A 24,346-nucleotide genomic window follows, 5' to 3' on the forward strand; every position below is an offset into this window, starting at 1 on the left:
TAAAGTAGCTTTTTTGGCGTAGCTGTTTAACCCAGCTTTGCACCATAAATGACTTTTTCATAACGCCAGCAGACCCGAATGAATACATAAGTAATATTTCATTGGCTAATTAGAGCATAATCCCCCGGAACATAGGAGACATGGCGTCTTTGTAGTATTGGATTAACTCTGATGAGTGTAGGGAAATGCGAACTGCTTTCTGCATGTTCATACGAAACATAGCCATACATTTTCGCACAATTGCAACTACGCATTACCGGTAAAGTCCATCGCAAAGACTTTCAGGGTCAAAGCTAGGTCAGTAAATCGCCAAGGGAAGACGGGATGGACTTTAAATTAACGTATTATGTCGATAACATAGTATTGCTGTCAATATATCAAATAACACGAGTTTTAGGGAAAACAATGAATTAAAATTCATCGGAAAATTACATTTGTCTTGTTTTATGAGACAAAGCTACTGAAATAGTATAGTGCCCGTGAAAGAAGTTAAATCGTTTAATTATCTAGCCACACAAATACGCTGTCAGTTTGTCTGAAAGAAAATCCTGCAAGCAAGAATCGGCTACCGAAATGTGCCATTTGCTAAATAACACAGTGTGTCTTCAATTTTCTATCGGAAAGTATTGTGGTTTGATGTTCAGTGTACAAGACGAAAGATTTTTAAAGACCCACAATAGGCATTTACAATATTATCTCTTTATATGTTCTGTCCATGCACTGAGACTGTTCGTATAATCACAAGCGCGTGAACCTTTTCAGTCCGTCCGTCACTTTAAAAGATAATACAAGGAGGCCACAATTGTGTCATACGAAAATAAAAATAAAATACACAATAGGCATCCGCTTATATCCTACAAGAGCTGTGTGTCTTAAAAACACAACATTATTCTTCTCTGCTACGCACTTGCCTATACTGTACATTTTCAGAAACACGTGCATAGCATGTAATACTACTGCAAATATAGTTTACAATATAATGCTAAGTTAACATAATTTAAGTACAAAACATATGAAGGCAAATCAAGAAATAAAGAATTAAATCGTATTGTTGATTTTTGCGCAGAAGCTGTGCAAGGTGAGTGCAGATCGAGAATCAGTATAAGTGCGAATTCTCATTACAGATGATAACATGACGAATAAAAGGGATATTAGAATCCGAGCTATTTTACACTCTAAACGAATTTTATTGAACAGGTAGGAGTAGCTAGCTATAGTTATAGGGAAGTAGCTTGCATCTAAATAATAGGACGGCAAATATTTTATACGCTAAAAGCATACACAAAAGCACAAATAAGTTTGTATGTGTAGGTGTTATTGTATTATTTTAGTTTCGATATATTATATAAAGCTTAATAGTAATAGAAAAAAAGGCAGATGTATTGGCAATTTTCTCAAATCTATACATGTGAATGTGGGTAGAGCGCTAATTTAAAAAGTTATATACGATCACTTCAAAAAGAAGATACTGCACAAAGAGCAAGTTAAGCTACTAAATTCTGCAGATGTGTCATTCGACAAAATGGACATCACATTATTGACATACGTATTGCTTAATCATCTTCAAGTATCAACTCAAAATAATAAAGACATATGCGAACTTCGCTCATGCAGAAATGAGCTTGCTCATTCGATTAATAATGCGCTTCTGACGGACGATATATTCAATAGAGCGCTTATCGCGATGAAATCGATATGTCAAGACCTTGATGGAAACCCGACAATAACAGGCTATGGCGCAGAATTACATGTTGACAGGCTGGAAACAGGGGTTCAAGAGCTTGAAAAGCAATCACTTGTTGTGCGTGTTAGTCAAAGATGCAGACTTAGTCTATGCAGAGAGGACATGATGGATAAACTTCTACGAAAGTATGATGAATCAAAAACAGGTAATAGGGCCATGTTTGAGCTATGATTTATATATGAGTTAATCAGAGTCATAATAAAAGTACTTTCGCTTCGAGGAACTCTTAATCTTTAGATACATTGAATATAAAAGACTGTCATTACTGTAAGTTATTGAAAACATTATAAGTGCTATATTTTTCGAAGCATGTATCTTTATAAAAATCCTATGGTCAAAATTACAATGACGATCTAACCGATTGAGTCATTTTTGACGTATGGTTCATATTTTCAGAACTACTTCAACTATACACTTATCTTATTGATGGAATAATATATATGATAAAGAATATATATGACAAAGTCTCTGAGAGTAACACAAAAGTGTGTGTACATAATATATATGCATTTGCCGTTGATAGATATAAACATATTACACACAAGTGTCCGATGCTAAGAATAGGACTATTATAGCTCAGTGCAAAATATTAGCGAGCGAATGTGTTTTATCGGTCGTGCAATGTTTTTTGACAGGTTTCTATACCGAAAAGATTCCTATGTTTAGGGCTATGATATTTAGTGGCTACTTTATATATGCCCGAACTATCTATAAATATAATCGTTCAGTATAATTTTTTTAACAAAACAATAAAAAGTACGGCCGTCGGATATTTCATTCTATTGACCATTTAATGAGTATATTTTCCAGTAGTGCAATTTCTACTTTTTTCGTGTGACTGGAGAGTTTAAGTTAGATATAACACAAATTGATTAAAAAAACAGTACTGTGTTTTTTCTATATAATATAAGAGTCTAGGTATGAAGTATGTATTTATTTTTTCCAGATGCCGATATTGAGCTGAGGTATCAGATCGTATTGTGTTCACGCAGTATCGCAAGATTTGTTGACGTAGACGTTCTTGCTGGTCAATTAAGAGCCGAACGAATTCTTGGTGATTTCAAGAAGCACGAAATTGAGCAGGAACATGATTTCGAAGAGAAGGCTGCTCTCCTTGTGTTGGAGGTAATAAATGAACGTTATGAAAATGTTCTCAAGTTCACGAAGTGTTTGCGAGACCTCAACCAAGTAGTTGCAGATCAGATTGCAGTTACAACTGGATACAGCTATGTCGGTATGTATAATTGAAAAGTTTTTTGTATAAACAAGTTCATGATTACTTTAGCACGAATGGCTCAATAGTTTTAATTACGAACAGATTCTTCCCGTCGTCATCAGTAATCATCCGTCTTTCTCGTCGGCAATTTACTTAAAATATATTCTCAAATATAGGTTGGATATATTCACTCAATCTTGACTCCAGTTTGTCATTGCATATTATTTTGTTTGATGTATTTTCTAAATCGTATTATACTAGCTGACGGTATCAAGAATAGCGCTCCTCATAATGTTTCTGACGCATTTCTACTTTTTTGGTATAGATCTACATGTCCCTTGGGTTTTCCACTATCAAAATAATTAACTTATTTTGGATATTTTAAGAAACGATTCCTGAGATGGAGATTTATTATGTAACGTTGCCATAAAGATTACGTCTATTCCCAAACACTTGATTCGTTTTTTTTAAACGCTACTCGACTGATTTTATGGGAAGTGTTTACCGATGTTTGGCATTTTTGAAGTTGGACATTTCAGACATAAAACAGGGCCAGATTATTTGAAGAAAAAACGACATGGTAAATGTGAAAAAAATATTTTTTGGCACAAAACTGTAAAACAAACGACAATTTCAGACATCAAAATTACGTTTTTCATTTAACTATCAAAGCTTTATTTGTGCCTGTTCGGGCGTAAAATTCGTTTAACAAGTGTCGCTGTGCGCCGAAAATAACCCTCGAACGTGTTCGTAAGTCATTTTTGACCACAAAATCTAGTCAAGCATCTTGATGTTTGATTAAGAAACCGTATTGCTAAATCGCAATTACGTACCTTCTCGAATTCAAATTTTAATAGGCCTACGGTTCTTAATAACTTTAATAGTTCGCACGCACACAATATGCACACAATTATTAGTGCTTTAAAAAATCACTGTGAAGGTTCAATTCATCGTCGTTTACTTTATGCGCAAACCGAGGCTCCACTTAGGCTATGAAACTGTGGTTACGAATGGGAAAAGGTCTGCATATGGATTTATTTATTTAATTGCTTTGTATCACTGTGTAGAAGCATATCGGTTGCCTTTCTGTCAAAATGCTGCCTCTGTGTTCATTCTTCGCTGCCTCTCTGTCATAAACAAGAAAAATGAATGATCGTAATTCACAAAACAGATGAGAAAATCTAAAATTTAAACCCGTAAGCACATTTGTGCATACAAAGAGGTGGTCCATGAGTTGAAGCATATATCCAGCTACAGGTTCACAGTATTCCGCAGGTCCAAACACTTATCACAAACTCTATCGAAGATGGAATGATTTCGAAGGGTGGTGGAACAAGCGTGCATACATGCCACTTTGATGACTTTTTAACATAGCTTTTCCGTAATATGTCAAATATCTAGTGTCATTGACATCATCTTTATGATCAAATCTTTACGTTCAATGTATGCTATATAGTAATTTTCATCAATTTTACTTAAAAAAATGCCTACTTTCGCTTTCGTTGTGGCACGGAAAGCCTCTCGATCGGCTCACTTTTCTGGCATGGGAAGCCTAGTCGTCGATTGACATTTTTATTTTTCTCAGTAAAATGAGTTTAACACTTATTAAAAGTATTGATAGTAAAAAATTTAAATGTCAGAATATTTGATGTAAATATCAAAGGCGAAAGGGGACTTTTAACGTTATTATTTGGACTCACGCTATCGGCTACATAATTGAAGTATCTTAATGTACATGTATAAATCCGTCAGTAATGAACATCGCGTTAATGAATTGTAGATATAATGAACACATATTGGTGACAACGTGTTTACAGTACCTAATGCAAAAACCAAAGATTCGGCAAACTGCCACGAGTTCATGGATTTTCTCGTGCAAGTCAAGGCTAGGCTCAAATTATAAAAAGGCCCATTTTATATTTGGTCCTTGTCAATAAGTAGCATTCCGTCCCTGTCCATTGACTCGGACTTATTGCTTCCTGGTTCACTGGGCCCTGGTATCAAAATTTATTCATTTGATAACAATTTTTATCTTTCAATTTTCCCCAATAGCCAAAAAAACAAAATTGTGTCCAGAAATATTTAAAAATGAAATATTTACAGTAAAAAAAGGGCACAAATACAAGATTCAGTTTTGTAAAAGTCTAGCCTATAATAAGTCATATCCACTCGAGAAGAGAACTTTGATATATTAAGCGGTTTAGTTCGACGACTAGTCTTCCCGTGCCAGAAAAGTGAGCCGATCGAGAGGCTTTCCGTGCCACAACGAAAGCGAAAGTAGGCCTTTTTTAAGTAAAATTGATGAAAACTACTATATAGCGTACATTAAACGTAAAGTTTTGATCATAAAGATGATATCAATGCCATTAGATATTTGACATATTACGGAAAAGCTATGTTAAAAAGTCATGTATGCACGATTGTTCCACCACTCTCGTCATCATTCTATCTTCGATAGAGTTTGTGATAAGTGTATGCACAAATGTGTTTACGGGTTTTAATTTTAGATTTTCTTACCTGTTTTGTGAATTAGGATCATCCATTTTCTTGTTTATGACAGAGAGGCAGCCAAGAATGAACAGAGAGGCAGCATTTTGACAGAAAGGCCACCGATATGCATCTACATCGTGTATATGTTCTAAGTCATTTATAATTTTACATAACTAATGGGTTGACAGTTTTTTTATCATCAAATACAGGCTGTAATTGCAAAGAAGATCCAGTAGTATGCAAGTAAAAGTTACTTTAATAATGTTATATATTTTCGCGACCGTACTTAACTATCCATGATGTTGACAGTATCAATACAGGTGTTGAAATTAAGTATTGCATAATATATATTCCCAACAATAATCAATGATAAAACTTCGTTGTAATATTAAAATGCAGTTTCAGCGATATAACAATAACAAATATGTTTTACGCAAACTGTATACAAAAAAGCACAATATAGGAATACAGTGATGGAAACCTGTTTTTAGCCGTTGGCGCCGCTGAAAGTGCTTTTTTGTTTAACAAATAAACTTCATCTAGAAATAATAAATATGTGAAGTGTGGAGACCATAAATGTCATAATGTTGTTTTTACTGCTGCTCTATTGTTTGCTGAAAGAAGGAAAGTTAAGATAATGTAGTATGATTTTAATGCACTGTATACAGACATTCGATATGATTCAGGTGTTAAACATGCTTTTTCTATACTTGTTCATCAATAAAAACTGAATTTCACCATAAGTTTAAGTTCGCGACTAACTTGTTCACAATTTCAAAACGTTCGCGACCCATTTTTTTTTAATTTAGAGGCTCAAGGCCGCATCACAAAGCATGGGTATTTAAACATTATAAATATTGCTTTCCAAAACAATTTTAGACGCTACTTATGAGCATGATATCGGAGTTACTAAACAACAAACTTACACGGCATTAGACAATTGTCTGGACGATGCCAATTTAGTGCTTTTTGGAATATGCCATACAATCATCGTGTTGTTTGTTCTAATTATTTAATATACATTTATCATAAGCGCTATATAAGTCCATTCGGTGTCGCATGATACGTTTCGTATTCGGTAATTACACTTGGTTTATTGCTGATGTAAACAAACGCGGTTTAAAAATAAATATTGATCACAAGTAATATTGTTAATATGACACGCATTAAAGGTACGGAAGGCTGACTCTTGAGTTGAATACCGATTGTAAAAGGAATATACGGTTTGATTGGTATAATAAAATAAATATAATACCCTAAAGAACAATTTCAAAGTCAAAGATTCGCTTATCATTAACATCCAAGTTGCATCTCTGTCTTAGGTTCGTAATATTTATATCATGTAAGCGATTTATGAGCTTAATTTCAGAGAGGGAAATCAAGAAGCTCGAGAAGGCAAGCATATTGCAAATACTTGCTGCTGGATTTAAGTCGCATCCTGATAATACATTGTCTGGTGAAGATGTGCACATATATGTGGAAGACCAACGCAAGTGCTTGACCAAGTTTCACTTGATACTGGAATGCATGAAAGAAATATATCCAGAGGTGCAATTCGACGATAACAATGGCAGGTACAGTATTTCAGCTTACACCAATAAGATTGATCAGTTTGCATCGATACAAAAGGAACAGGCTGTCATGTATTCTATCTCGCCATTCGTCCATCAGAAATAATTTGGATAAAATTCGGCCCGCATGTACAATTTATAATTATGCTGCATCATATAGCCCATTTAATGTATATACTATTGTATGCCATGTTGTTGCCTTTTGTAATTAATGACAAAACTATAGAAGTCATTCTTTTAAAGCTAACCTGTGCGAGAATGTTTAATCCACAACCAATATTTTGGCTAAATCTTTATGACATTGGTGAGAATGTTGATTATATCTAGACCACGTAAAAATTTAATATTGGTCAATTTCAGTTACAGACACGATACGCGTGTTTATTATTATTCCAAACTATTTCAAAATATTTACATTAACATGCCCTATAAACAACCTCAATATAAATCGTCATTTAAAGCATGAAAGTGAATTGCATTTATTTGACATTAGCTTGCGTTGTCAATGCAAATGAATATAATGAAATAAAATGTTATTAATGCAGTTTCGAACTTAAAGCGAGATTATACGATTTTGTCAAATATTTATTTATTTATATAAAATAAGTAAAAACATTATTAAACATATTTCAATATAAATTAAAATAAAAGTTAAAAGAACATGTGTCGAAAAAATGCGAAAAACGCAAGATATTTAATTCTGAGATCGAAAATGTCTGCACAGTCGAATTCGCCAGCATGTAAATCATGCATGTATGATGTGAATCTAAATTTAGTTTAACGGTTCATTTTTGATTCCTGCAACGATATCTATTCATACGACACACGAACGCTAACTAAAAAGACGAATGCTTCGGTTATTGTAGTAACATTTGTACGAAATATCTTCGTCACAATCGGCTCGGGGCGCTTATTTGTCTTTGCTGCATTTTATGAAATTCGTCTTAATTTGTCTTGCCTATTTTGTTTTACTGTAACATATTTTATCAATATATTACAATTAAACACATATGAAAATCGTATAATCTCGCTTTAATACAACCAAAAGCGAATGTTGGTAAAAACTGTATTTGTCGTCTAAGTGTCACTGCTATCCGGCTGTAACAGCAAGGGTTCGAATCGATGTACAGTAAGAGATGACATCTGATTAAGATCTTTTGTACAAACTGGCTTTTAGTTTATGCAGTTTATATTTATAGGGTTTATTAGAGATTAGAGATATCTGACGATTCTATAATTCGTGAAAAAATAACGAACCTCAGAACGTTTTGGTTTTAAAATGACGTGTATTTTCAGATTCAAGGGCATTCTTTATCAGTTCTCACCCTTTGCATTTGATGAAACACCATTGCAAGGTTTGTGGGTCATTTAGTATGTCGTATTGTCCATATATATAATTTAAAAATTACTGTACTATTCAATTTATACTGCTCATCAGCAATTTCAATTAATTGTGTTTTAGTGACTTGTGTGTGTCTTATTAAATTAATTAATACTTTGGTGCCTGTGTTCAATCGCATAAAAACTAGCACCTATCAATAATAACACGGTCTTTCTATAATCGCTTCCATATTGTTACAAAAAACATATTGTGGTTTAAGCTTTTAAACCAACGTTATAATATCGGGATCGCAATGTAAATTGTGTGGTTTCACTATACCTATAATTGATAATATCGATTCGAATGGTGCAGAATATTGATAAAAATAACATATTGTCGTTTAAACATTTAAATAACGAACGTGATGATAGCGAGTTAAGAATGTCAATTGTGTGGTATCACTTTACCTACAATTGATAACCTCGATTGGAATGATGCTATGGCTTTGCTTTTATATTAACAAATACTGTTTTGAATTTACTCCAAACAATTTCTTTCCAAGAAAATCATATATTTGTGTGTGTTTTTAATGGCATAATTCAACACATTTTAAAACGGGAAAATACAACATTAATGAACAACCATAAAAGAAATATATTATAAGTTAAAGATAACTATTTGTATATATATATATATATATATATATATATATATATATATATATATATATATATATATATATATATATATATATATATATATAAGTTATATTTGGTTATGTACGATATTAATAAATAAATGAAGATAATTGTGCACGCCCATTATAATTAAGAGAAAAAAACACACTAATCTTTTACAAATAAAGCACTAAATAAACCTTAGACAAAGAATAAATACTTATTATCGATTCGTTTTTAGGTTTGTTCGACATGATAGTATACGAACTGGCACACCTTATAATATATTCATTAACGTACTTTGTTTATTCCGGCCCAATCGTTTGTTTTCTAGACATAATGCAACCAATGTCAAGCATGACTAGTGAAGAATTTTCACATTATTTGGCTAATGAAGTCAAAGCAACTATTACCCAAGAGATCCGATCTTACAAATAATAAGCGATTTTATTAGAGAAGAAAGTATATCCTTACCAGTGTTTGTTGAGATGTCGGACGATGAAATCGAGGGATGCTTTAAACAGAAAATTGAACATCATGGGCTTAAGTATGGCTTCGGCCTCGGCAAAGGCCTTTCTAAAATACAAAAAGAAATGAAACAACGATTGACGGTTGGAAGTCATAAAATGAAAAGTGATCTGCGTGGTTTTGGGACTAGTTCGGACAAAGTTGTTTATAAACAATGTAAAGTAAGAAAAGATGTGTTTTCCATGTTAACACCTGTACATAAGTATGTTTTTCCTAAAAGAAAAAAGCAGATGCATCCGTCTTACTTTGCAGCTGAAGTAATTAAATTTGCAGCAGCATGCATTAACGGTAGACAAAATGGAACGTTTCACTTTGGGATACAACCTCTTGAGAATAATGAAGGATTGATTGTTGGTTTACAGAGTTCAGAGTTCAGGGTATACACGCAAAGAATTGCAATCGATTATGGCTTACAGCACTGTTTTATGGGACCTTGTTCGGAAAAGCGAATTTTAGAACGAACCATTCAACCGATAATATTTGTGCCATGTGAGAATGGTAGTGTTGTGATTGAAGTTGATATTCAACCATCATGCCTGTTTATGAAAGACACAGCCTTCATAGTCATGTTTCCTCCCAATGGTAAACAGGAAAAGAAATTATTCATGTACGTATCAATACAAGGATGGAATATGTTTGAGACAATTGATGTTCAAAAGTCTGAATGTCTAAAGGAAGATTTAAAAAACACATTGGAGCTTAGGAATAAACTGGAGCAATCGCGATTTCGGCCAAACAAAGCGATTGTTAACAAACGATCAGCTTTACAAAATCGTTTGACTGCAGGCAACACATTTGTGACCGATCAAATGGTACCGCATATCATATGTGGTAGATACACGCGACTGGAAAATGCTGAGAAGATTCTTTCATTGATTAAATCAGCCTTTGTGTCTTCGCAAGTAGTGTTTGACTTCGACCCATCAACTTCATTGATCAAACACATCGAACAAGGTGATGAATACTTTGATATCGTTCTACCTGATGACGAAAATACCGATGAGTATTAGTCAAACATTGGATCTGGCAGACATTGGATCTATTGCAATGGCAATGATGAACGAAAAATAAAATGTCTTCCAGTTTCAGAATGGTTTTCGAAAAGGCATCCTTTTGTGAAATATGCGCTTTAAGAATCTGTGAAAATTCATCCCAACAGATCACTGTTTATGATCTTGGTATTTGATACACTTACAAAACTCGACCCATTGTATCAATTAGCATCCGAGTGTTGCTCCTGGTTTCCAGAAAACACAGTAATAATTTCCGATATAGACGAAAATTTAGCACAGCTCAGATCAGATATACAGCCTATACTTGAGCAAGAGAAGCAGAATGCAATTTTTTTTTCTGGACTTACATGGTCAAATATTGTAAACGACGTACTTTTACCTATTTTCCCAAGTATATCTGGGAATGTGATTCAACTTCCAATCAGTTTTGGAACATTTATTACCATGACACCAAAAGAGCTTAAAGACAAACAGCTGAGCGACATTGAGCCCATAAGTTGTGATGAGTGCAAATCAACGTTTGGTGCAATGGATGATTGTAAACAAAACGAAACGTGCGACAAGGAAGAACAATCATTCTACAAAGGAAATAAAGTATCGTGGTGGAATTTCTATTTTGAGATACAAGTTTGTAAGAGAGATGTTTTTGACAAGTTCAGAACTAAAATTGAAAAGAAAATACGCGAAGGAACTAAACGGGTGGAAATTTTAAAGATATTTCACCAACCTGGAGCTGGTGGCACCACTCTTGGACGACATCTTTTGTGGCATTTCAGTCAGTTTAAGGGAGACTTCTCGAATTTATTCCGATGCTGTTTAGTAAATAATGTTGTCGAAAGGGATACGACAGAGCAAATTTTGGAACTTTGGTCTTTTAAGGACGATGACAAAGACAAAAGAAATCCAGTCATTGTTTTAGCTGACAATATTCCTGAAGAGTCATTAGCAATTCTTTGCGACAACCTAGACACTCTTTCATATCACAATGGGTCAACGTTAGAAAACCTGTTTTGTCTCTTAGTGGTTGTTACCCGGAATATGACATCGAAGGAAGACTCAATACTGAGACAGGCACTTTCCAAAAGAGAAAAAATGTGGTTTAAGAAGCGTTCGAAGAATTTAGAAGAAACAAAAAGCAAACAGCAAATTGATTCGATGATAGCATTTAACGTTATGAAAGAGGACTTCAATCCAGAATACATCTTACAAACTACAAAACGAATTATGTGTGGACTGAAAGGAAACGAAATAAAGCTTGTGCAGCACCTTTCTGTCACAAACACGTATGATGCTGATGCCTCATTTGCACCCGAAGTATTCGACAAGCTCATCGGAATGGAACGATCGACTATCACTAAATGGACCATGAATGACCTATTGAAAGTAGGCGGACCCGTGGGACTTTCTGGAGCTCAACGGAGAAACATTATTCCTTTTCGACAAACTTGGAATGTCAGTTCATCAGAGTCTTTAGAGCTTCTCATAAAACACAGTGTTGTAGATAATCGTAATAGGGTTTCACTGGTTTCTCCGCTGATAGCAAAAGCGAGCTTAGAATTCATTAAAGAAAAAGAACAATTAGACTTAGAAAAAATTATCTATGAATTGCTAGCATTATTGGAAGAACGTCAAAAAGATTCACGCGAAGCATACTCGACCGGAAAATTTAATGGTGTTGTTTGTAATTTATTCAATTATCGACATCGGCAAAAGAGACCTTTTGGAGAAGGAAAGAGTACGTTTTCCAATCTTGTAACCGATTTATCAGACGTAAGGAGTTGGGAAACAAGTAAAGATGCGTTTGACAGGACAGATAAGCTTATGAATCGCTGTTTCCAAATTACAAGAGATCCGTACGTTGGTCAACAAAGGGCAAGGTTTTGCATTCACTTTCACCAATATGTACATGCCGAAGAAGCTATTAAAATGGCATTGAAAGAATCTGACAAGGTTCCTATATTGTATGACACATTTGGACAAATATATAGGACACAACTTATTTCCTCTATGAAGGACGCCAATGTAGAACCAAAACAATTACTCACACTAGCATGCAAGGCAATTGAAAAATTTCAAGATGCTCAACGACTCGGCAAATTAGATGACTTGTCATTTTATGAAATGGAAATTTCTGTTGGCTTGAGTGTTTTAGAACATTTGCGTAACAGATATAAAGAGCCGTTTGTGAACTTCATAAATGGTTTGTCGTCTGTAGGCAAATTTGTTGAATTTGGCCCTGGAATGGAAAAGTTTGTGAATGGAAATGATCTGCAGTGCCATATATCAAAATCTTTACGTCACGTTGAAGACGTCTTTACTATGACAAAACGACCATTTCATGAGCGGTCTACATTTGCCGACACAGAGAGACGGGTGCGTGAGATGAGAATTAAGTTTCAGCGCATTTACAAGGCAGATTCTTCAGCTATTGAATAAAAAATAGGATGTTCATTTACTGCTGTACGGAAAGAATATACATTAGATAAAGTCAAACTTGGGAGTACTGTTGCTACTCTAGAATCCCTTCAAGCTAAAGGTATCGATATAAACGAAAATGATTTGATGATAGTTGTCGCCTATCACATCATACATTGCTCGGGAGAATACAACCAAGTACAGGCTAGACAAGACGCGTCATCCGATTACAGAAAACTCTTACTTTTTAGTAAAAGTTTACTTAAAAGTCAAAATGAAAGAATGAATCAAAATTCTAAACAAACCACTTACATTGAGACCTTTTTGTACTTTTCGTTGATGCACTGGCCTTTAATCTCGCGATTAGAAGTATACCAAAACGACATGTGCTCGCCAGAAGAACTTATTTGGGTATGTGAAAAATGGCAAACGTTGTACGACCAGAAATTCGACAACCGAAGGAAAAATGATCGTTTAAAATCAGCATCGAGCCTACCGGCGAAAACATTTTTTGCTTTAGCAGTTGGGACGTCCAGGTTATGATTATGTTGATACAGATCTGATACGAACTAGATGGCGACACGAGGAAGAGAAATCTCACAGGCGCAAACGCAGAGAAGTTAAACGCGATAACATTTGGGATCACAAACTTGGATTGGAAACATTTGTAAGGTTACAAGGAACTGTAGATGGGTCAGGACGTAGTATCGATCACTGGGTAAGTGCTAAGGCGATGGTTTAGTGACCAAATAAAACCCTAAACTATTTCTTCTTCTTGAAATAGCACAACTCATCAGGCTATCAACAGAAAACTATGTTTTCACATGTCTTGGCCTATCTTTTGTTTTGCTTATATTTTAATTTTAGTCGGCTGATTTTCAACAGTAGTTTATTACAAAATACAAATTGCTTTAATATGTGTTTGCACATATGAGGAAGTGAGCATTTTCAGAATGTGCAGAGGGAATCCTTTTTTTTAAATTTAGTATTGAGTGACAAGATGCTTGTTGTTTTGATGCAGTTAATTTGTTCATGCTGTGCCCGGCTAAATTATTTTGCAGGTAAATTACAAAGGTATGGGGCAAGCGTACAAGTTCAGCATTCCGACAGGAGAGAATTGTGCCGACTACCGAAACAGATATGTAACCTTTGCCTTGGGGTTTTCCTGGAGGGGGCCCCTTGCATATGGTGTCAACTTGAAAGGTACCTGCAAAACAAGTAGTGATATATAAGAATTATTTCTATAAATATAGAAACTAGGTAAGTGTCATTGAGTACTTTCATAGACGAGTCGGATAAATTGGAGCACACAATCACACTGTTTAAGTATTATATTGATCATAAATATTATTCATATCTAAATTATTTGTGATCTTTCCTGTTTACGCTAAGCACAGTAGCCTTTGACAAATCAATGAAAAAGCAAAAAAACAATACAACATACCGTTATATGCCTCGATTCAAATTTTATCAGCATTTTAAATGGTACACACTCAAGTAAAACACAGTTTTGTTTAAAATTAAATACTCGTTTTAATTAAGCAAATTACCAAAACAAAAATGGCTGCCAATTTTCAACTTGAGGTAGCGCACCCATAATGGGCACCTTTCCAAATATAATCTAATGTATTATTTTCTTAATCAGCATCATTTCACTGAACTACATTCATTTTTTAGGTAGGCTTTCCGTGCTTTAAAAAAACAATATACTGATTTTGTTCAAAACCACCCCACGCGCGGCTTTTGTCCAGTTTATTTGCACCCCTGGGTTATATGAAAGTTCAATAATTCATCCAGATTTCCAAATATGGGCATGCAGTTGGTGTGTACAGATGCAGTAAAGATGTTTAAAGTTTAAACAAGATGAAATAAGTATTATTTAACAGACATTTACTTTTTATAACTTGTTATCTATGGAAGAGCGCCATGAATTCGAAGTGGTTTCAGCCAAGTAGAAATTGGGTTTGTTAAAAACAAAGAGTCATAAAATTCAAAGTAGTTTCATTTAATAAATATTTTGAACTTAGTTTTTATAGATACACTATATACATCAAAAATACAAAGAAATAGACAGATATACCGTTTACTTTTTGAAATAAAAATAAAAATGCAACATGCATGATCCGTATTTTCAGCAGTAAATCACCCAATTTAGCCAAAACGTTGTTTTAATTTAAAAATTGAAGAATGTGCATGACAATCGCAAAATATTTAACAATAAACATAGCTTATATGCTATATTAAATCAAATTACGTTAGAAAAGAAATAAAACGCGTCGCAAAAAGTATGCGTTGTCGGCAGAATTCGAACCTGCACGGAAAATCCCAAAAGATCTCAAGTCTATCGCCTTAACCACTCGGCTACGACAACTTTACACAGGGTCTTAAATCTTCGAAGAAATTGAGGGAATCATTATGGGTGCGCTACCTTAAATGTCAACCTCTACGTCAATATAAAGAAGTGAAGCATGATTTAGCATTCATCCTTGCCGATGTTTATACTTATTGTCTATAAAATTAAATCTTTCTCATGACTCTCTGGTTACTACCCCCCGTTCACACATAGACGCCGCTTTTATTACGCTCAAAGCGTGGTCGAAAACGTGGTCGATCGTGAAACATCGCAGGAGAAACGTAGTGGAGTCTTCATAAGCGCAGTATGATCGCGGTAGAGTCTTCATGATCGGAGAGCTCTACGCTCTCGTCACGCTTATTTTGAACAATCTCAAAACAAGCGTAGAGGTATCGTGGCCAAAAAGAAACAAGAAAAAAATGTCGAAATGAAGACCATACTTTGCCAAATTGCTCGATTTAGACTCCGATCGGCCTCGATCCGTCCCGATCCAAAACTTTTTCAGATCGTAGCTTGATCGGGATGCGGGATGATCGTCGTTAAGTCGCAGCTCTATGAGAATGGGGGGGGGGTAATAACTTGCATGCAAAAGTCAAGCCTCTACAAGTTATGTTTGCATGATTAGTTGGTTAACTGCACGCGGCATACACGACACAATTATTCCTCGACACATTTCTTTTCATTAAAAAAAAGTTTATGTAAGCAGGCAATTCTATGTGAATAGGCATACTCTGATCAACTAACAAAGGAACTACCTATTCATCAAAGAAGTTACCCTTTAAATGCCACGTCCATTTCACGTCATACATAAACGGAACAATTCACTACAATTGTTTAAGTGTTTGCTCTCTTTTTAAAAAAGAGACGTAATTAAACATCGCGTTATTCGGGTACATTTTACATTATTAACAAAATCTACGATGCAATCTCACAACTTTAGTCCAGCCATATATTCACTCTCGCATTAACCATTTCTGACACTAATATACCATAGACACACCCCTACGACACATATGAATGCACCTGCGTTTCAGTATTCCCAGGCACCGGCGTCCTTGGACTGAATAAATGATGCAATTCAGTGACGTTATTTCAACAGATAGACGCGTTCTGTTTGGCGATGTGTTTTTCTTTCACATGAAAATCAATATAAATGCTGAATTGAATTAAAAACTTGTTTTGTTACACGCTATATTGATTTTAAATCATTGAATGCATATTTGTATTGAAATTTAACAACAAGTCAATGAGGATGGTGATACAGTTGAACGAGTTAAATGTTCTGCAAGTGTTCATTTGACATTCAACCGAAAGTGAAAGGCTACAAAGTAGTCCACTATGTACATGCAGTTTGCATATAAATTATACAAGGTGTATAAAGCAAATGTTTACATGACATGTAAAATATCCGTCTATAAAATAAATTACCGGTAGGATAAATGCAATTTAATACAACATATTTTATGTCATTTACTTATATCATGATTAATTAAAATATACGCATTTATTGTTGAAATGTTGTATTTATATGAATGTCAATCAGCACATGTAATCAATTTTTTTACAATTTCAAGTTAATCATTGGCTGTAGTCGGTCAAACATACTTCAAAATTATCTTTTCAAACAGCTGTAAAGGTCGCAGCGCAATTCGGTTCGAAAGTTATTATACAGATTTCTGTTACATAGTTTTAAAGTGAAATCTCGATTTCACTGCAATTATATTTATTATAATTTATGGAATATGGTAACCAAAATGGTGTTAGTTATGGTCTTCTGCAAACGTAAATGTTCTATTTTCATGTGCTGGATTTTTTTAAACAATATATTTTAGTATAGAGAAATGTGCGAATATCATTGATAAGTCTGTTTATGTAGTCTTGTCATTGACATTGTTAAACGGGATCTCCTGTATATTTGTTGGTCGTTCTAATATAATATAATTTGAAGGTCATGTTAAAGTTTCAGAGCCTGAACATAACAGATTCCAAAATATAGATGTCAAAAAAACGGAAATGGTAATATTGCACTATATAAAACATTGTTTTGTTGTTCTGTTTTTGTTTTATATTCAATACGAATTAACGGCATTGCTCACTTTAGGCTTATTAAGACATATTTGAGTGAGTATTTCATGTGTTATGAGTATTTTATGTTTCTGAAAGTGTCTTAATAACGTCATCTGTGTTGGTAAGAAACTGGAACCTTCGAATTGCAAGGTTTAAATCACAACAACTACACAACTGGGATCCTAATAAAGATTCGCATTATGCCGTGTTTATTAAAATAGCTAAATAATTCCTCAGAACCTTGTTAAAAATTGTTAATATAATGCTTAATCACATTAACAGGGCAATGTACAAAAGCTTCATGAATCCTTCCCAAAAGTAAACACCACAGAAGGATATGACATCACGGACAAGAAAGTACAAGGTAAAGTTGGACAGATCTGATGATTGCAAATATTATAAAAACCGTGTCTTCCGTCTTTTCTTGGCTTTTGAATTGATCGACAAGGACATACACAAATCCTGCAAAAATCAATAACGAAACATAAATTTCGTTAAAAAAATTCAACAATTGATTTCCGGTCCATTGATTTTAGGCGGCGTTATAGGCCTTGGACTAAGAAATTTTCTCTATAATAAACGTTTTTGGATATTTTTTACGAAACGCTTTCGTTTATTTATCTGATTTTTGTATGTGAGTCACCTTGTTGAAGTGTGAATTTCGTTCCGGTCCTTTGATTTTTGGCGAAGTTATGGGCCTTTTTCCTTAAATAACCGTTTAAGGAAGATTTTTTACGAAACGCTTTCAGATATTTAGCTTATTGTTGGTCTGTGAGTGTACCTACATGAGATATAGATGAAGTGTGCATGTCGTTCAGGACCTTTGGCGAAGCTATTGGCCTTGGACTAAGACATTTTCTCTAAATTTACCGTTTTTCGAAGCTTTTTTACGAAACGCTTTAAGATATTTAGCTGATTTTTTGGTATGCGTGTCTACCAACATGACATACAGATGAAGTGTGAGTTTCGTTCCGGCCTATGGATTTATTATCGAACTTATGGTCCTTGGACTTAGAACAAAAAAATACTCTCGCAATTTTCTTCCAAAACACTTTCAAATACTGTCCAAGGCCCATAACTTTGTCAAATATCAATAGACCTTTGCCATGATGTTTTCAATTTTGAAATAGCTGCTGTGTTACTTCAAAATGCAGTAGGAGAGATTGTGCTTAACAAACGCAGCTTTGTTTTCAATCATGTGTCGTGTTTTTACATATCATTCAAATTAAAACCACTGTCAGCATAAACTATAACTTTTAACAACCAGTGAAATTTAGGTTTGATGATCACATTTTACACTTCAGATTCCAGCCATGTAACATGGCAATCGTCATTAAGTGTCAGTTTAAGCATAATACGCATATGTTTAGTGAAAAAAAAGTTTACTGTTTTCCGTGTCTATTGCTATTTCTAACTTATTTTCACCTAAACAGTTATTTGTATGCATACAATTTTTCGATTGTATACTTTCTTGAAGAATACTATTAGCCTTAAAGTCGCATTTGGACGGCCCAAGCCCGAAAGATTCTCTTAGAGAAACAATGACTCCAGTTGGCCAAATTGCAAACAGTATGATTGTCAATTTAATAATAAAGATTTGAAAAAAAAAATCTGTAAGAAAATTTACGGATTTATTACTAACTTGTGTACATAGAGGTATGTTACTGCGGTTGACATAAGTGTTTAGTCTATCATATGAACCAATTAACAAAATCAAATATTTTAAACTGTATTTCAGTCTTCGTGGCATGAGTGTCCATATACTTAAATAGTCATATCTATATTTTCTCACTTAGCCGAAGATTATGCACAGACATCTACTGTTTTTTCAACGAACACTGTACCTACCAGCTTCGATGCCTCTGTGCCACACACGTCAAATGAAAAAGACCCTTGTAAAATTGCGACAGAAACTGTGGTTTATTCTCGTGTCAATACCTCTGCAGAGGACGATATCAATTCTACAAGCTTTGCTGTTACTGAAGGCAAGACGGATTTACGCCCAAAGACGGTAGCTTTTGATTTTTCTTTAACAAGTGTACATGTTTATATGGATACATCATTTAGACTCGTTTTAAATGATAATTGCATGTTTATAAAGTGACACTTCAACGGCACCAGAAAGACAAACTTATTTCATGGTGTATGTCAAAATGACCATTAACCAAAGCAATATTCCACAATACAAACACAAACCAAGAAACGTAAGTCAACAAAACTATGATCATATCATTTTCAATGTCACGGGTAAATACTCGATTTTAATTTGTAGTTTTCATGGTTTTATGTTTGCATATGCATTCCCCCAAAAACGTAAAACAAAGGGGTCGTTATGGTCCTAAATCACCTGAATTTAAGGATAAAACGTTTTCGAAGGTAAGACCTTATGTGACTATTTTTTCACTTTACATGATCAATTTTTAAACCTGATCAATTTAAACATTTAGACTCAGTTTCACTTTAATTGTATAAAACATTTATCACGAAGAAGGCTTCTAGCGTTTTATAAAAATGGATTTAGTTACTGAGTTTCTAACTTGATTTCAAATTATTTTCAAGTGGAGCATTCTTAACACCTTTTCATTAGGTTCAATAAGTTTTATCCCCGCACTTGATCCAGATTCAACGTTTGTCGATATATGGTCAGCATAAACATTCTGACCAAGTTGTATTCTTTTTTGAGAGAGAGGACAAATATGAACCCTTGTTAGGTAACGGGCTTAATACTGACAAAACCCATCGCACGACACACAATGACCAACGGTGGATATTGCTCGAGTGTGATCGGGCAAGCTTTAAAAGCAAAAAGACACCAACAACATCAAATAAATAAATAACCTGGCGATAGTATACGAAAACAAATAATAATTTAAGTCGTCATGTCTTACAGATCGAAACATTAAATGTAAATGTACATAACATTAACCTTTATTTTCTATGTATAGGCTCCGAAAAAGCTCAAAAAGAAGAAGTCGCCAAGACACTAAGTAATCGTCAGCGGATGTGGATGAACGAAAAGCCAACCAAGAAAAAAAGGAAATTAGAAATAACATGGAAACATGCAAACACACCACAGACCATATTAGTATATTAGAAAAAGCTTAAGATGTAATTTGACAAAACATGTCTCAAATATAAATTGTGAAACTTTCCCTTGACTTCATTGTTAAAACAATTAAGTGTGTTAGTGTTGTTTGTTCCGTTATGCTGTATCATTCAATGCTAATATAAAACAGTAAATGTAGCATTGCAATTGTATATATATGTAATATATAGTGTTTATAAATGATTTCTTTATTTAAATAGTTATTAACTTGTATAGTATTGTAAACATTGATAGTTACGATGACCGAAATATTTGAAAACCAAAGGCTTATATAAATTCTTAAAAGTATATAAATTATTATTATACCGGATTTATATAGCGCCCTTTTCATGCAATAGTGCACGTTCAAAGGCGTGAATATAAATGCATCATTTTACATATTGCTAAATAATGTCAAACATGAAGCAATATGTAATTCGACTTGTCATTGTCGAATATTATTTTTTTTAATGTTTTATTACCAGCTATAGAATGTTTGGCAAAGTCATATAATTTACGAAATCAACATTGTAAAATATGTTTTATTGCTGACATATTTGCATTGAAACATGAATAATCATACTTTACTACATAAGATAAAATTTATTATTACTATTATTCTTGCAAATTATCCAGGACCTTACATGTGTTTCGTAAATTATCGTTCCGGTAATACTATCATTAAAAAGGCACATCTTTCAGTAATCTAAATTTTACATTAACAGATCCAGTCTAGTGTTGAACGTCCTGATTGAGCGACATTTATTCGTGATTTGAACAGTTTTCTTATAAAATATGAAGTAAGCTGCATTTGTTCAGAAAGAAAATAGCGTCTTTTGCAATAATGAAACAGAGTAAACCAATTTGTTATACTCGTGTGTTCATGAAAAAGAGTGCTTAGTACAAAATATAATAAGAAAATTTGAATTATTAATACCAAGTAAAACAATAAAAACACCGAAACATTGATCCTGTATACGTTATATGCACTCGATCAGTTGTTAAGTAAATATTAAAACATTACACGTGATTAAAGCTGGAGTCGCCTCCTTGAAACGGCCAGTGTGAAAACTTATTGTCAATAGTCCGGCCCTGTGTTCCATCCATCGTATAACCATAAATTAGGTATAATATATCGCAAGTGAGTGTTATCAATCTAATATTTTTTTATTATAAAATGTATTATCACGAGTGCCGATTAAGTGCTGTCAAGCTCTGCAAAACAAGTGTGTAATATTGTCTAGGTGTTTTGAGACTGCTTTAACGTTCAAAATAGCAAATTGTAAAATAAACGGGGACAATGTTTGTTTTTATACTGAGAACAGTTGCTCAACATGCGTGTGGGTGCATATGTTTTGCATATGACAGTTTGATTTATCTCCCATTGCACATAGTGCCTAGAACATGTATATTTTTCTTGTTTTTGAAAAGATGTTCTTACTTACCTTTCACATAGTTCAGACAAGTAAGCAAATATGTACATGAATTTTTCATAAACTGCCATAGTATAAAAAAATTACCTTAAACCTTGTTTTTATTGACATTTGAAATGACTGTACATAAAACACAGACGCCTTTCACGTGTATTTTATGTACAATGAAAACATAGTTAAAATAGAAAATATTTTGAAACATTAGTAGAAAACTGTTAACTATAAGGAAGTAAAACTCCAGCTGCTGGAGCAGTATTGAATTCTCATTATATACAATTATAATTTGGCGAAACCACCAATCTTATAGTTACATTAATACACATTGCAAATTCAACATACATATAAGAGTAAAAGGCAGCTTGTCAGATAATGGTCTGTAAAATTTAGTATAACCTGCAGAATTCTCAATTGATGAACAACACGTTTACTTTATAAATACAGAGAATGTATAAGAATCTAAGTATAAGAAAGATTTAAAACCAATTGGAAAGATTGGTATTGTCATAACATGTATTGTGTCATTATTCAATCACATGTTCATAGGTAGGCCTAAGCAGTCCAAACCATTTTTAATTAAACATTAGAGTATGTTTGAAATTTTATTTGAGCCGGGAATAGTAGAATAACGTTTACAACAGTGTAAACGTTCGAAAAAGAAAATTGGGTTAATATTTTCCTTCTCTCTCTCAAGAAAATAGAAAAATGATCAAGTTTGAGGTATATATTCCAGCATTCGAACTTACTCTGCTACAAAGAATTCAATCCTTTAGGAGAAATTGCACATATATGACAAAACTGTCATTCTCTACTTATACATTCTTTAATTGGATTAATCATTTTGCTTAAAATATATCTAAACGGGGTTTCAAACACTATATGGGTATATATTTTAAAAAGATTTTAACATTATTGTGGGATATAAGAAGCAAACAAAAAAGAATTATTGTAGTATGCTCTTTGTTATAATCCAAATAATTTATATTAATAAGACGTAAACGTTTTTTTAAAGTCATGTTGTATGGGTTATATTTATAAAAAAATAGTACCTTTATTTATGTTGATGAAATAAACAGAATTTACAAATTTGAACAATCATATGGGAGAGACAAGATCAATAGATCAATTTATGTAACAAATGTTTATCTTGTTCTACCCACCAAATCATCAAACCCAGTTTGATCATATTATTAGAACTAATATTGACAAAAGAAAATTATGTGCAAAAAGACTATAAACCATTTTAAATACAAAAAGTGATATACTGGATATACTGATGACCCATTATGTCCTTATTGCAAACAAAGTGAGAAAAATTTAGATTAGAATAATTATTCTTGGAATGTCAGATTTCTCAAGCAATAATTAACGAGAAGTTATCAGGACAAAATTTTGCTCTCATGAATAAGAAAATGTTTCTATTCAGATATTTTACAAATACTGCTAGATTAATGAATAAAGTTATTTTGCTTTTTAAGATTTACGTTTACGCGTGTAAAATGAATAAATGCACTTATAGTATAACAGGAGCCAAGAAATACACAAAGTATAAATATGAAAAAATACATATGTCAAAGAAAAAAATTAGAATCCTTTGACAGTAAGTGTGATTTGTGTTATGTTATTGTTTCAGACTTAGTATTTGAACATGTTTTGTAGGTTTTACAGCTTCGTACAAACTCTATTTTACCGTACCGTTTGTAATCTCAAATGAAATTTAATTTCCGGGAAATGTGTCATTAAACATAATTATGCGTGCCTATTATTGTTTTCTATGCCTTAATGTGTTATTTTTGCATATGATATTACATTTTATAAATACTTTTATTGTCTATAAATACTGGAAAATGTCTTTTTTAATTCTAAAATGCTTTTCTAACACACAAATGCATGAAACTGTCTTTCCTTACAGTGTACCTGATTCAAGTATGTAACAATTACCAATGAAACAGTTAATTATAGTTTTTAAATCTGAAGCCTTCTTTTCCTTTTTCACTAAGTATGTACACTTAAATGTTCGCTTTACACCTTTCCGTATATCGTTATGTTAAAAAATCTCCTACAAAGAAATAATAATGGCTATAACTCATTTATATGAAAAAAGGGATATTTTTTCACTCTTAAGAGTATTATTAATAAATTATTTTTAACATACAGATGATTTTGTAGAATAGTTCAATTAAAATGAAAAAAATAAACATTATGCATTTGCTTTGAATTCTGTGTCTAATGTTTAAAACATCTGTATAGTGAAGTTATAGATATTTTCCACTTTTATATCCTCAAGTTTGTGTATGGATTTTAACTTATATAAAATAGATAACTTTCGAAGTTTTTCATAACGATACTTTTTCATCTCTATTTAAATTTCACCTGTGTGCTTCTTTTTTTATACATAATATGTATTTGTTTGCAGTCTGGAAATAAAAATATGTT

At 33.3% G+C, this 24,346-nt stretch overlaps 2 protein-coding genes and 1 non-coding gene across 3 annotated transcripts; 2 read left to right on the forward strand and 1 right to left on the reverse strand.

The window, feature by feature from the left end:
• Window positions 1-1,443: 1,443 nt before the first annotated feature.
• On the forward strand, window positions 1,444-10,578 carry LOC127859958 (sterile alpha motif domain-containing protein 9-like). The gene is made up of 5 exons (XM_052397618.1): window positions 1,444-1,889; window positions 2,691-2,978; window positions 6,820-7,024; window positions 8,318-8,376; window positions 9,354-10,578. The coding sequence occupies exon 5, from the start codon at window positions 9,508-9,510 to the stop codon at window positions 10,555-10,557; it is 1,050 nt and encodes a 349-aa protein (XP_052253578.1). The 5' UTR covers window positions 1,444-1,889; window positions 2,691-2,978; window positions 6,820-7,024; window positions 8,318-8,376; window positions 9,354-9,507; the 3' UTR covers window positions 10,558-10,578.
• Window positions 10,579-10,716: 138 nt separating this feature from the next.
• On the forward strand, window positions 10,717-24,121 carry LOC127859957 (sterile alpha motif domain-containing protein 9-like). The gene is made up of 6 exons (XM_052397617.1): window positions 10,717-13,693; window positions 14,037-14,178; window positions 17,289-17,344; window positions 17,678-17,759; window positions 19,192-19,406; window positions 20,341-24,121. Exon 1 carries the CDS (start codon window positions 10,717-10,719, stop codon window positions 12,994-12,996), a length of 2,280 nt encoding a protein of 759 aa, XP_052253577.1. The 3' UTR covers window positions 12,997-13,693; window positions 14,037-14,178; window positions 17,289-17,344; window positions 17,678-17,759; window positions 19,192-19,406; window positions 20,341-24,121.
• Window positions 15,266-15,346, reverse strand: Trnas-uga (transfer RNA serine (anticodon UGA)). The gene has a single exon. It is a non-coding gene; the product is annotated as a tRNA-Ser (tRNA).
• Window positions 24,122-24,346: the final 225 nt, after the last annotated feature.

The sequence above is a fragment of the Dreissena polymorpha genome, chromosome 15, assembly GCF_020536995.1.
Source record: "Dreissena polymorpha isolate Duluth1 chromosome 15, UMN_Dpol_1.0, whole genome shotgun sequence".
Taxonomy (NCBI): Eukaryota; Metazoa; Mollusca; class Bivalvia; order Myida; family Dreissenidae; genus Dreissena; species Dreissena polymorpha.